At 36.5% G+C, this 12,212-nt stretch overlaps 1 protein-coding gene across 1 annotated transcript; it reads right to left on the bottom strand.

The window, feature by feature from the left end:
* Positions 1-3,026: 3,026 nt before the first annotated feature.
* On the bottom strand, positions 3,027-10,829 carry LOC104909481 (exportin-1). Its single transcript, XM_010706377.3, has 7 exons — positions 10,694-10,829; positions 9,447-9,641; positions 8,452-8,620; positions 7,298-7,432; positions 7,034-7,193; positions 6,859-6,955; positions 3,027-6,193 (listed from the first exon to the last, which is right to left on the bottom strand). Exons 1-7 carry the CDS (start codon positions 10,793-10,795, stop codon positions 6,047-6,049), a joined length of 1,005 nt encoding a protein of 334 aa, XP_010704679.1. The 5' UTR covers positions 10,796-10,829; the 3' UTR covers positions 3,027-6,046.
* Between the last annotated feature and the right edge of the window lie 1,383 nt (positions 10,830-12,212).

The following is a 12,212-nucleotide window of genomic DNA, read 5'->3' as shown; positions in this document are numbered from 1 at the left end:
GCGCTTTCCTTCTGCGTAACTGTAGATCGGTCTTCGTTTGCTTGTTTCCTTCTCAGTGCTATCGGTATCGAAGTTCTTGAAATTAAAAGCCAAAAAGAAGCGTGATAGGCATCTTCGGCGTGGTTGTCAACTAATACGAGCACCGTTGCTGCAATAAATTGGTTTATTTCCTTCCTCGACCTTTAACATCATTTTGCACAGGTACTCCTTGTAGTGTAGAGCGGATCGGTGATTGGCTGCACAGCTGAGTGTGACAGCTGCATTTGCAAAAAGACCGTGTTGTGAACAGAAAATACAGTTCCACACTGTGCATAATCAGAGTTGAATTAGTGTTTGTTTCTCTTTGCCCTCTTCCTTACTTAGACCTGGCAGTCCATTTGATCATAAATCCAAAATTAACTGTCAGGGCATCCGAAGTTTACTTTTCTGACAAATCAGCTCTTTGACCTGATTGCATAGCCACATAAACACCAGTCAGCACAAGAAGGGGGTCTTCTGAATCACAGTATCACATGCTAAGATCAGCATATACAAGAGGAGTATGAGTGACCTTGTTCCTACTTCTGTGCGGACTAGAATATTTTGAAGTAAGGTTTAGAGCAAATAATCTTATTTTTGTTAAAGAAAGATGAAATTACAGTTTTAAAATTAAATGCAAACTTCCAAACAGAAGGCAGCAAGACCTGTAAGTGACCTACAGTTTTCAAGATAGTGATCATCAGCTACTCTTTTTTCTATCCACTGCTTATTTTCTCTTGGCCTTTATTCTCTCCTCATGTGGCATCACTGCAATGTGGTTTGATCCCTGGAGGCCCTCTTTCCTTCCCCTGACTATGATGCTGCTTTTAATCAGGAGATGCTTCCTTTGGTAAGCTGACAGTACAGTTGTGAAGTAGTAATTGAAGAGAAATGCAAGACTTGAGCATAAGTAAAACTCTATATCCAAATGTTGTACAAGGTGAATAGTCTGAGATCCATAAATATACTTACAGTGTCAGCATCCCAAGACCAAACTTGTAACTCAGTCCTAGCAATTTTATTATTATTTTTTAGATTAAAGATGAAATTAACCGTTCACCAAAAGAAAAAAATCCTGATGTGGATTAGGGGTAAGGTCGTTTTTCTAAACTTTTATTTAAATAGCCTGAGGATTATACCCAGCCTAATTCTGGGATCATCTCTCTTACAGTATGTTTCAATCTTCATTTTGATTATTTCAGACTATAAAGAACTTTTCACATAATTGACATCCTTTGATTCAAAAGCAAGCAGAACTCTCAGACTCTTCATGAGTAAAGCATGTATTTACGACTGTCTTTGTAGAAGTTTGCTCTAATGATTGCACAGTTGGACGCAGTTAATCCAAGAAGCAAAATGCTCACAGGTAGAGCTCTAGGGAGAGAAGTTAATAAAATAAGGCTGATGCAAAACAAACAAACAACAACAACGAGGAAAAAAAAAAATGAAACAATTGTTCCCAATAATCTTTACATGAATGAACACACAAAGACTGCAGATTTGCCAAGAACTAAGAAAAATAGAGACAGTTCACAATAGAAATATAAGCCCTTTTATGAACTTTGATTGGGTATTTGAAAAAGTACTTTTTAGCCCAATAGAAGTGTAAATATGAGTGCTTCACTTAGATCTTTTTAACTTATGGCATATTCTGATCCATTCTGATTTAACTCATCCATATTCCGATCTTTGAAAGCATCCCTTCTTAATCCTATCTTTGCTTTTTAAACTGTTTTCTTGTTCCCGCTGAACAGCATGAATGAACACAGGTAGACACATGTATGAAAATGAAAAGCAAACACAGGGCAAGTACATACCTGCAGTAGCATTTGTTTCATTTCAGAGTTTTAATTTAGACAAGATAGGTGTCTTGAGGAGACTGCTGGCAGACTGAGTAATTACATTCAGCTTTAAAAAAAAACAAAAACAAAAAAAAAACAAAAACCATAGTTCTGCAAAGCTGTTATAGTTGATAAATGCAGCCAATCTATTTCAGTATGCTAAAGCGCTCTATCAGGTAGTCCAAACAATCTCATCCAAATGTATAAATACTCTAAGTAGAGAAGACGGAGTCCCAACACCAAGCTGAGTTCCCAACTGTTCACTATTGTTCTAACAGAAATAGTAGTAGAAAAGCTCTTCTCCCATTCAGCCCTTGGTGTCAAAATTTATGTTGAAGCAGTATCAGTTATTTTCTCTAGGAACGTTATATTTGTTTTTGAATTTACCTGTGAATGAGCAAATAATCACAGAAAATGTGCAATAAAGTGTATTTGTAGAGGCTTTAAAAGTTACCTGGTATTTCAATTTCCTTACATAGCATTTGTACTATGAGAAACAAGCACTCACTGTATTTTCACTTTTTTAGTACTAACTAGATCTTTTCTCCCCATACTCAATAAATGATTCTTGATTTCAGGTGCATTTAGTAATTAAGGTGCATTTTATGTAAAATTTGAAAAATGATTGGCTAAGCCTTTTCCCAAGAGAATGTTGCTGATCAGTCAACTTCAGCAATGACATCCTGAATGTGAAAGTCTAAATAGAAATACAGTTTCATTAAATCACAAACGGAGGTATATTCATGAAGGGCAGGAAGGAGAGGTATGTTCTTATACTCAATTTTGTAACCAAAATGGTTTTTTAAAGCAATCTCTTAACACTGTGTTTTTGCCCATTACGTTTGGAGGCGTACCTAGTAACGTGGGAGGAAGAGAACAAAAAGAATCTAGGCACCCATACGAGCAAGAAAATAATGCCCTGCAAGTTTTGAGTGAGTAATAATTTATCTGGAGAGACAATCTCAGAGGCACAGTTCAACACTAAAGCAAGTTCCTTGCTTTAGTCAACCTCTGTACATTTTAATGCTGTGATATTTGCAGCATCTTTTCCTAATGCCGTTCCCCTTCATCCAAAGAAATCCACAGCCAAAGTTTTATTGCTTTCCAGTGCTGAAGTCTACTGGAAATAACTTCAAGCTTCCTTGAGAGATGAACATTATTCTAAAGCTTTTTGCATAAATATTAACTTTATTGGAAAATAGTTCACTTAACCAATCAGATTAACACACAGCAAATTATTCAAGTTAGAAAAAGAAAACTAACCTAAAATGCTTTGGAAAATAATTGCTCCAGTTACAGTAGCAAACACATGGTAGCCTGAAACAAGCACTTGGGGGTGTCTTCATCAGCTAACAGGCAATCAATTCATGTAAACACAGAAAACACCCTGTAATATTTTTGTTAATGAATGTACCTAGAGTACATAGAATTTTTTCTTTTAAAATTTGTATAGAAATATGCACAAAGTAAACATTGGTTTACATATAATTACAAGTTGTAGTTATTTTTATGATGGGTTCATGCTATTTATCCATTTATTTTCATTTCCAGAGTGTGCATTCAACATAGTATCTATAACCTTCTCAGGTGTACATTGTAATAGTTTTTTTGACATACAGGATAACTGCACTAGGAATAGACACACCCTTCCCCCCAAATTTTATCAAGAACTCAGCATAAGCTGAATTTTCATAGCATCTGCAGAGATCAGCAAAAGGCACCAATTTTGAAGATAACAGTTTTTTGTCAGATTTAAAAGGGAAGTGAGAACTAACATCACCATTTTGTTACTAGATAATCTAAAAGGTTCCAAAATAATGAAAAACTCTTATTTGAATTGCATTTTTAAAAACACTTCAGGTGTTCTTTGAAAGTCAGATGTAATTCTTCAGTACGCATCAGACCACAAGCCCTGCAAATTTACTTCAACCTTGAAAATGAAAGGAGCACATAAAAGCACACGTGTGCTTTTTATTCAAACTATTTTCACTGCATGTCTGAACTAACCTAGTTCTGCAGCTTGTGGAATCTGGTCATTCTGATGTCACACTATTGGGGGTATTTCCATTTTAATAGTTTTCTTCCTGTCTCCATAGCTTTTGATAACCTGCAGCTCTATAATGCTGTGACTAAGCCTGGTCACAAGCCATTTTAGTATCCTTCAACAGTACTTCAAACACTTTAAACTGCTTCTTAGGGTACATACGGCTTTACAAGAACAAAAATCTGTAATTCTAGTGGACAGAAAGACATGAAAAAGCTTAAAGCATGAGTTTGAGAAACAAATCTTTCATCTACAAACTAATTAACAAATTTTGGTAGGCTACAATGTAAGTCCCAGTCATAAAGGGTTTGAGGAACATTGTCTCCACAGCTTAGCACTTTCAGACTGCAGTATTTGTGATGATAAAAGATGTTCCAGAAGTAGTGGCTTTGGTTTTTTAAGGCCAACTAAGTCAAGCAAGAGAGATTTTCAGACACAGAATGAGACCAGTACTTACGACTGGAAACATTCTGGTTACGGTAAAATTATACATTGAACACTGCTATCTCATGCACTTCTACTTCAAACTTAATGTACAGCACAAAATTACCTACAGTATCCAAGCTTACATAAAGCACCTCCACAACTGTCTAACTTTGTTTTACAGCTCTGAATTAATTGTTATGCTTTGCATCACATTAACAATCCTAAGACCAGAGACAAAGTAAAATGGAAAGAAAATAAAAACCTTGGGATATTTTAATGTCAACTGTTAGAAAATAGAAGAGACGCTGCAAACATGGGGAAGCTAAGACTGTACACCATCTTAGTGTTCACACTAAAGTTTTCTCATCTGTACTTCATACGTCTGTGAAAATTATTTAACTACAAAACTTTAGGTAGAAAAATAACTGCACATCTGGTCTATACGTGTTATTAATATGTACTAGTATCAATTTTTAGTCAAGATACATTTCAATAACTCTTTGGAATAAAATACAAAGAGTACATATATTGAGAGCAAGAATACCTTATTACTGGCATTCTACAGCAATGTAGTATGGAGTATTTTTAGTCATGGTGTTAAGTCAAAACAGCTACTATACTTTCAAATAGATAGAACCCAACTTATTTCTTGTTAGCTTTCAAGCATAGCCGAAGTCCTTGAGATCAGGGGAAATCAGAAGCAATGGTAACCTAGACCTCAAGGACCATTTCCTATGCCTTCAGGGTATAGGAACAAACCTTTAATATGATCACAGCATTTTCATCCAATAAAAGAATAAGCCAAAGAAAGAAAAATAAATGTAAACCAAGTTTATTTTGCTTTTAAGTAGTGTTCTTTAAGCACTACAGCATGGTAAACAATGTAAATTAGTATAAGTCATCTCAAAAGCCAGAAGGTTTTTTTTTCTTATTTTATGAATTGTTAAAAAGATGCAGCCTATTCTAACAGGATAAATATTTTAACCATTTCACTTCGAGTTAATGAAGGCTCACAAATGAGCAACACTCCTCATTGAGGAAAACAAAAAGCTGTTGTCGACAAAGCGACAGCACACACACAAAAACAAAAGAACTGTGTAAAAATAACTAACTGTACTGTGTTCCCATACGCTTTAGAAGTTGCTTTACAATGGGATGATATGCACATGATCTTGCTGCAAACTTGCCATACAACTTGCAAATACATGTAAGCCTAGCCTTTACCCACTCAAATCCAAAAAGCTGCTAATGGATCAAAAAAATTGCAGCACTATAATCCTCTGCTTAACAATTAATTAAAACTGTTTTACTCATTGCTTTTTCTACTAGACTGGAGGACAGGCTAGAAAGAAAAAGATCCCAAATTAAAAATTGATACTCTTACAGGAAGTTGTATAGTTTTGCAATATAGTCCTTTACAATTTATGTTTTGCCTATTTTCCCCTTAGCCACAAAAATGGGCATGAAATAATTACTTTGAAAATGCATTAATTTTCAATTCATGCAAATCTAAATAAAGATGACCAAACAAAAGCTTAAACAATGGAAGGATATTTCACAGAAAATTTCTTATACAAAAAACACATAAGAAAAGAGGGCCACTAGGTGACATTTTAATTTACAAATTGGCATCATTTTGGTCAACAAATATCCAAGTGCTGTTTTCTTCTGTCACAACAAAGTGGCTGCACAGAAAGAAAACCGCAGAACTTGTTTTTTAATCACACATCTCCTCAGGAATTTCATGTGGATTAAGAATGCCAGGTACAGACATCTGAAGTTTATGTTTCTCCTCTTGAGCTTGTCGAAGGGCTGTTTCTCTTTCCTCCAAGAATAAATCTGATGTGTCTTCACCTGCAAATTCCTGTGTAATTCACACAAAAACAATACTTCAGTTTAACTGTGTCAGGAAGAATAATAAGCTTCTGAAAATCAAGAACAATGTTGGAAACATCTTCCCTTCACATCCTTGTCACACTATTTCTTGTTTTGCTTTCCATAAGTAAGTTTAGAATTAATATAAAAAACAAAAATTTCTAAGATTTTCACCATGCATTATACTGTAGGATGGTGCAGTAACAGAGCTTTTTGAGCTTATCGTTAAAGCAGTATCTTTACAATTTTTGAAATATCTACCAAATGTAGCCTGAAAAAACTTTAACATAGACCTTCATACAATCATCTTGAATTTTAGCATCTTTGGAAAAATAAAAGCAGAGCATTTGTCTGTCAACTTTCAAAACATGCCTCAGTCCCAAACAGAACTGAAACAAGATTTGTTTTATGGCCACTTTAGACCTATATGTATGTACAAAGCATAAGCAACAGCATGCATTTAAACCCAATCTGTACAATTCAATTATGCTGAAATGGATTACGTGATCCAGTATCTAGACTCTCGAGCCAAGACAATTTTAATTAGTAGTAAAATATACACCCTATTATAAATGAACACTGTCTAATGACTTTTAAAAACATCATCCTGCTAAATATTTTTACTATTCTTGTAAGAAACCTTGCCAAACATACCTTTATTTGGACCAGGAAATCCCTTAGGTGCTCCTTGAAGGCAGGAATATCCTGGTTTAAACTGAAGAGTCCTGTTACAAACAGCTTAACCTGGGCACTAACAGTAAATACATCTGTTAGTATTTCAAGATGTAAGTATCTACTCAGAAGTATAGAACAACTACAGCACACTTACTCTTGTAGATGAGGAAATGCAGATTTGAGGAGATTAGCAACATACTCCTGAATGAACATTTGGTTGTTCACTGGATTTCCAGGGTTTAATGGAGTACTTATTTTTCCCTCTTCTACCAAGTTGAACATGTATGCAAGGATTGATGCATGCATGGTCAAACCTGAACAGATCAGAATTATACGTATACTGTTATTACTTAGAACAGGAAATGCAACACTAGTATGATGTTTGAAAGGCTTGTTTTCATCTGGCTCACAATCTTACCAGCAGTGTGTGAAGTATCTGTTACAACAGAGAAGATGTGCTGAAGGATATCACAGAAATATGTCTGATAGAAACTCTGAGCAGCAGCTTCTTCTTGTGCAACATTCTGTAGCAGAGTGTAAAGTATTTGAAGTCCTGCAAAATTTGTATAAAAGACAAGATGAACAAAACTATACAAGAGCTCCATGCACCTTTTTAAAGTGAGACAAACATCCCAAGAAATTGAGAAGCACTGAAAAGTATTGCAGTTGCATTTTGACAGGCATTTCCTCAAGCAGGCAGTAGGGGGCGGCAGCCACATTTATACAGAGCACCAACTTGGTTTTCATAATTAGATGTTGGAATCATGAAGAGCCAACCACACAATTTCAGTGGCACAAACAGAAGTGAGAAGCTATGAAAAGACATACTAGTTAATTTAGGAAGACAAAAATTACACAAGCACAGCTATTTTACTATCTGAAATGTAACACAAAGTTATCTTTTGTCCCTTCCAAGCATCAACAATTGACTAGGACTATCTAGCGAAGTAGCTTCACAACAATGATTTTTATCCTGTGATTGAGACACTTTCAGAATTTATGACATTCACATAGCCTTTCCTAGCTTTCCTTGGCAAATCCCATCCCAGAGGACACTTAATTACTCAAGTGTACTAAAAACAGCTTCTCAGTGAAACCTGAGATGAAGTTTAATTTGCTGTTGTTCAAAAGAAGCAGTTTACCTTTAATCTAAGGTTTTACCTTCTACTGATGTCACAGCTGTCTCCCAGACTGAATTCACTCACCATTCATTTTTCTGCTGTCTTTTTCAGTAGTAACTCAGAGACTGTCTTAGTGAGGCACGAAGTTAAATACTCCAGACAGCACAATGAAAGCCAAAGCACAGTACCAGCAATAAGCTGTTGCATCAGTTCAGCCATTTCAGAAAAACCCTCACATTTTAAAGAGAAAGCATGCAGAAACTAACAATGCCTTCTTCTGTGAGTAAAACAGCATCCAACTATTTCAGTACATTAACGGGTTATCTGGTTGTCAATGTGAAATTAAGAAAATACTGTTCTTCTACAGCAAATACAGTATTTAACATAGAATGCTATGTTTGACTAAAAATGCAAGAAAGCAACAATCTACAGACTTAAATCTTCAGTTTACCTGTATCTGCAACATTTCTCATTGTATGTTTGAAAGCCCAAATAATAGAATCCAAAACAAGTTTGAACTGTGCAGGTGGAATGGCCAGGAAGGCTGGGAAGCAATGAGAATTTACAGCCTGGAGTAGCAAGAAAAAGTTTGTTCTATGTTCAGGATATTCTTCGAAGTCCTGAGAGTGAGGGGCAGGGAAAAAGAGGAGAGAAAAAAATAGCACAGTCAGCCAAGCTTACTGAATAGCTCAAAGATCCACCATAATATCTTCTGCTAAGAAGAGTGAGTCAATATCCAATATGGAATAGCATTCAGATCTCAGGTTTGAAGAAATGTGAATACAAAACAGAATTTACAGTTCCCAGATTCCCAGTAATTTTTTTCCCCATACTTTCACCACCGAAGCTTAGTAAGACCATTTTCTAGAGTTATTCAGTATCAGCAGGCTGAACTACATTTTGTCAGTACGCAACCTTAATTACTACTGCTCTAGAGACAAGACACATGGCCTCAGCAATTAAGCACCATTGCTACTACAGGGATGCACTACTGCAAAATGGCACTAATCAAGTACCTACTGTAAACTGTAGCACAGAAACTCTATCAGCTCTGGAATTCAGCAAAGTGAAGAAACATTCACAGAACAGAATTTATGAATACGAGTATTGATAACTATATATGAATTCTAGTCATTCACCTTACACTGAAGTCTACTTAAAACATACTTCAGCTTCCAGAACCATGACATTCCAAAGTCTTGGAACAGAAAATTAACTAATCATTTAATTTCAGAACTGTATTAAGAAATCAAACCAATGAGATTAAGACGTTCACCTAGACAGCCAGAATTCACAAACCTCAACTTAATTTCCATAAAACAGAAGCCATGTAATAACGCTATTTTAACTACATAATGCCCCCTTTCTTGCAATATGAAAAGACTAGTACTCTTAATATAAACTCCCTTTTTTTCCCCTGCTTTATCCGAAGTTTATATATAATACCTTATTGATCATATTTAATGTGCACTCAAAAACAGCATCAAATATCTGAGGTATTTCAGCAGTAATGTGTCCACCCAGCTTGTTTACAATGATAGCCATAGTACTAAGTACTTCAGGTTCTCTAGCAGCTGGAACATTTCTCTGGTAGTCAATGAGAACTGCATCCAACAAAGGAGGAACAAAATTTTCAGCAACCTAAATAAAACAGCAAGACACTGTTATAGCAGTGCAGTTACTGAACGAAGTCTCAAGCAATCACAAGGTAGTTCTGAAAGAAGCTAAAAATATGTAGCAGAAACAGATCTGGGGGTACTGTTTGTATCTGGGCTGAACGTGAGCCAGCAGTGTGACCAGGTGGCCAAGAAGGCCAATAGCATCCTGGCTTGTATCACAAATAGTGCTGCCAGCAGGAGCAGGGAAGAGATCATTTCTCTGTAGTCTGCCCTGGTGAGGCTGCACCTCAACTAGCGTGTTCAAGTTTTGGGTCCCTCCTGCAAGAAAGACATTGAAGCCCTGGAGAGTTTCCAGATAAGGGTAGTGGAGTGGGGTCTGAAGCACAGGCCTTATGAGGAGTGGCTGAGGGAGCTGGGATTGTTCAGACTGCAGGACACTCAAGGGAGACCTTACTGCTCTCCATAACTACCCTGAAGGGAGGTTGCAGTGAGCTGGAGTCGGCCTCCTGTATAATTAATGACAGAACTAGAGGAATGGCCTCAAGTTGTGCCAGGGGAGATTCAGGCTGGATGTGAGAAAATACTACTTTTCCAAAGAAGTGATCAGGAACTGGGATGGGGTGCCTAGGGAGGCGGTGCAACCACCAACCCTGGAAGTGTTCAAGGAATGTTTAGATATTGTGTTGAGTGACGTGGTTTAGTGAGAACTACTGGTGATAGGTGGATGGTTGGACTGTATGATCGTGTACTCTTTTCCAACCTTGGTGATTCTATGATGATATATTACACATCCGTATACTTCTCACCCACTGTACCCATCCAGCAGTGGTTGCCTGAGGACTCTCATACAACTTGTTACTTCTCCTTAGGATTCCTCACAGCTGAAACTAACTGAAGCAATCAAAATATAGCTCAGGCCTACCCTCTGTATGATCACACCTTATCCTTCCTTCAGATATTGCAGTTTGAAAACAGTTCCTGTGAACAGAACAGTATTGACTGCTCTTCAGCGAAGAGCAGAGTTTGTTCCTGATTTTGTTGTATGAACTATTTCTGTAAAATAAATTTACTTACCATCTGAGGATCATTAGACCTGCTCACCCAGCCAGAAATCAGTTTTAAAGTTTCCCTTTTCACAGTCCTCATACTTCTAATCAAGGGCTGCTTTGTTACCATTTCACCTGAAAAGTTGTAAAGCTTCACTTAATCTAGGTAAGACGTGCCAACAAGCAAACTCACTTAAATTGGTTCCACAAAGTTCAGAATGTTTCATTTTTATATCCAAGTGACAAAGAAAGAAGACTTTTCATTCATATTACACAGATAAAAAATAGCTCCATAGGTCCAAGCTGCAATTTGGTATTATAATACCAGTGATAGTACACTGCCTGCACAGCAAATTACTTTTCGAGTAATGAAATCGTGCATGTTCATTTAAATATCTGGATCAAGCTTACCTCTGGCTCTCACTAAGTGATAAGAGGACATCAATTTACGCAGTGTTTTAAAGCAAGCTCCTGATTTTGTCACAGACAAACCTAGTCATTCAAACTTTTGTTTACTACAAGGAGCCTAATTTTTACTTCATTTTCTCACATCCAAAACAATGTAAGCCTCATCAGTAAAACCTGCTCTAATTGAGCGCACAGCCACACAATCGTAACAGTATATCCAAGGAAAACCCTGGAAGACTGCAGCCAGGAAAACAAGGTAGAATTGCTTCTGCAGGCATCAGAGATAACCAGTTGTGAGAACATACTCTGAGACAAGTGCGATCACAATAGCTCCTGCTCTAGTAAAATGTCAGGACTAGAAGTCCTAGCAACTGCTTCCTATTTTGGTTGTTGTGTTGTGGGTTTTTTTTTCGTTGTTGTTTGTTTTAAGTAAGAATGAGTTCTGGCAATTACAGCTGCAACAGAATTAAGAAATGTATTGATTTTACAGCCAGTTCTATTCCGAACTCTGAGAGTTACTTCAAGGTCAACCAGTTTTCAGTGGTTAAGTCTTAACATTCACATATATATGATTATTTTCATAGAAAATCTGTCGTAAGACAGATCCAATAATCAATTCATTTCATCTTGTCAAGAACTACTACAGCAGCACTTTCTACTTAGATATCATAGGTTCTAATTTATCCGGTAAAAATTGGTTAGGTAACTTAGGTAACTTTTAATTCCTTCTCAGTGATTATCAGTTTAGTTTATAACAAATCTGAGGCACCTTCACTGAAGTTACACTTCTGTAATAAAGCTTTTTCAGTAATACAATATCACCAAACCAAAACTCTGCCAAAATACTAGGGTCTTTTCATATTTAAAAAGAGTAAGTCAAAAGAATGCACGCTACAACTTCATCTCTGCAAGACTGCTATTGGTCAACGGTCTCTTGCATCCTTCCTAAACTCATGCTTATAGCTTCCCTCCTTCCAGAATCAAGAGTTTCTCTGAATAAAACACCTGGTTAACATAATAATCGAAGCAAGCACATTTTCAGTCATTCTCTTGCCCAAACAGACACACAAAGAAACAACAAACAAACAACTCCACCAATGTACACACAATAAGATAAGCTCAGGTATAACAAATTTGAA

Source organism: Meleagris gallopavo, chromosome 2 (assembly GCF_000146605.3).
Source record: "Meleagris gallopavo isolate NT-WF06-2002-E0010 breed Aviagen turkey brand Nicholas breeding stock chromosome 2, Turkey_5.1, whole genome shotgun sequence".
Lineage (NCBI taxonomy): Eukaryota > Metazoa > Chordata > Aves > Galliformes > Phasianidae > Meleagris > Meleagris gallopavo.
Note: the sequence above shows the minus strand (reverse complement) of the source record. Positions and strands in the feature narration are given on the sequence as shown.

Excerpts from the sequence above, each read along its gene's own strand:
- LOC104909481 (XM_010706377.3), bottom strand. The coding sequence starts at position 10,795 with ATGGTAACAAAGCAGCCCTTGATTAGAAGTATGAGGACTGTGAAAAGG. Across the intron at positions 7,194-7,297 it reads AGATACTTCACACACTGCTG|GTTTGACCATGCATGCATCA; the intron begins GTAAGATTGTGA and ends TGATCTGTTCAG. Across the intron at positions 6,194-6,858 it reads ATTTCCTGGTCCAAATAAAG|GAATTTGCAGGTGAAGACAC; the intron begins GTATGTTTGGCA and ends TGAATTACACAG.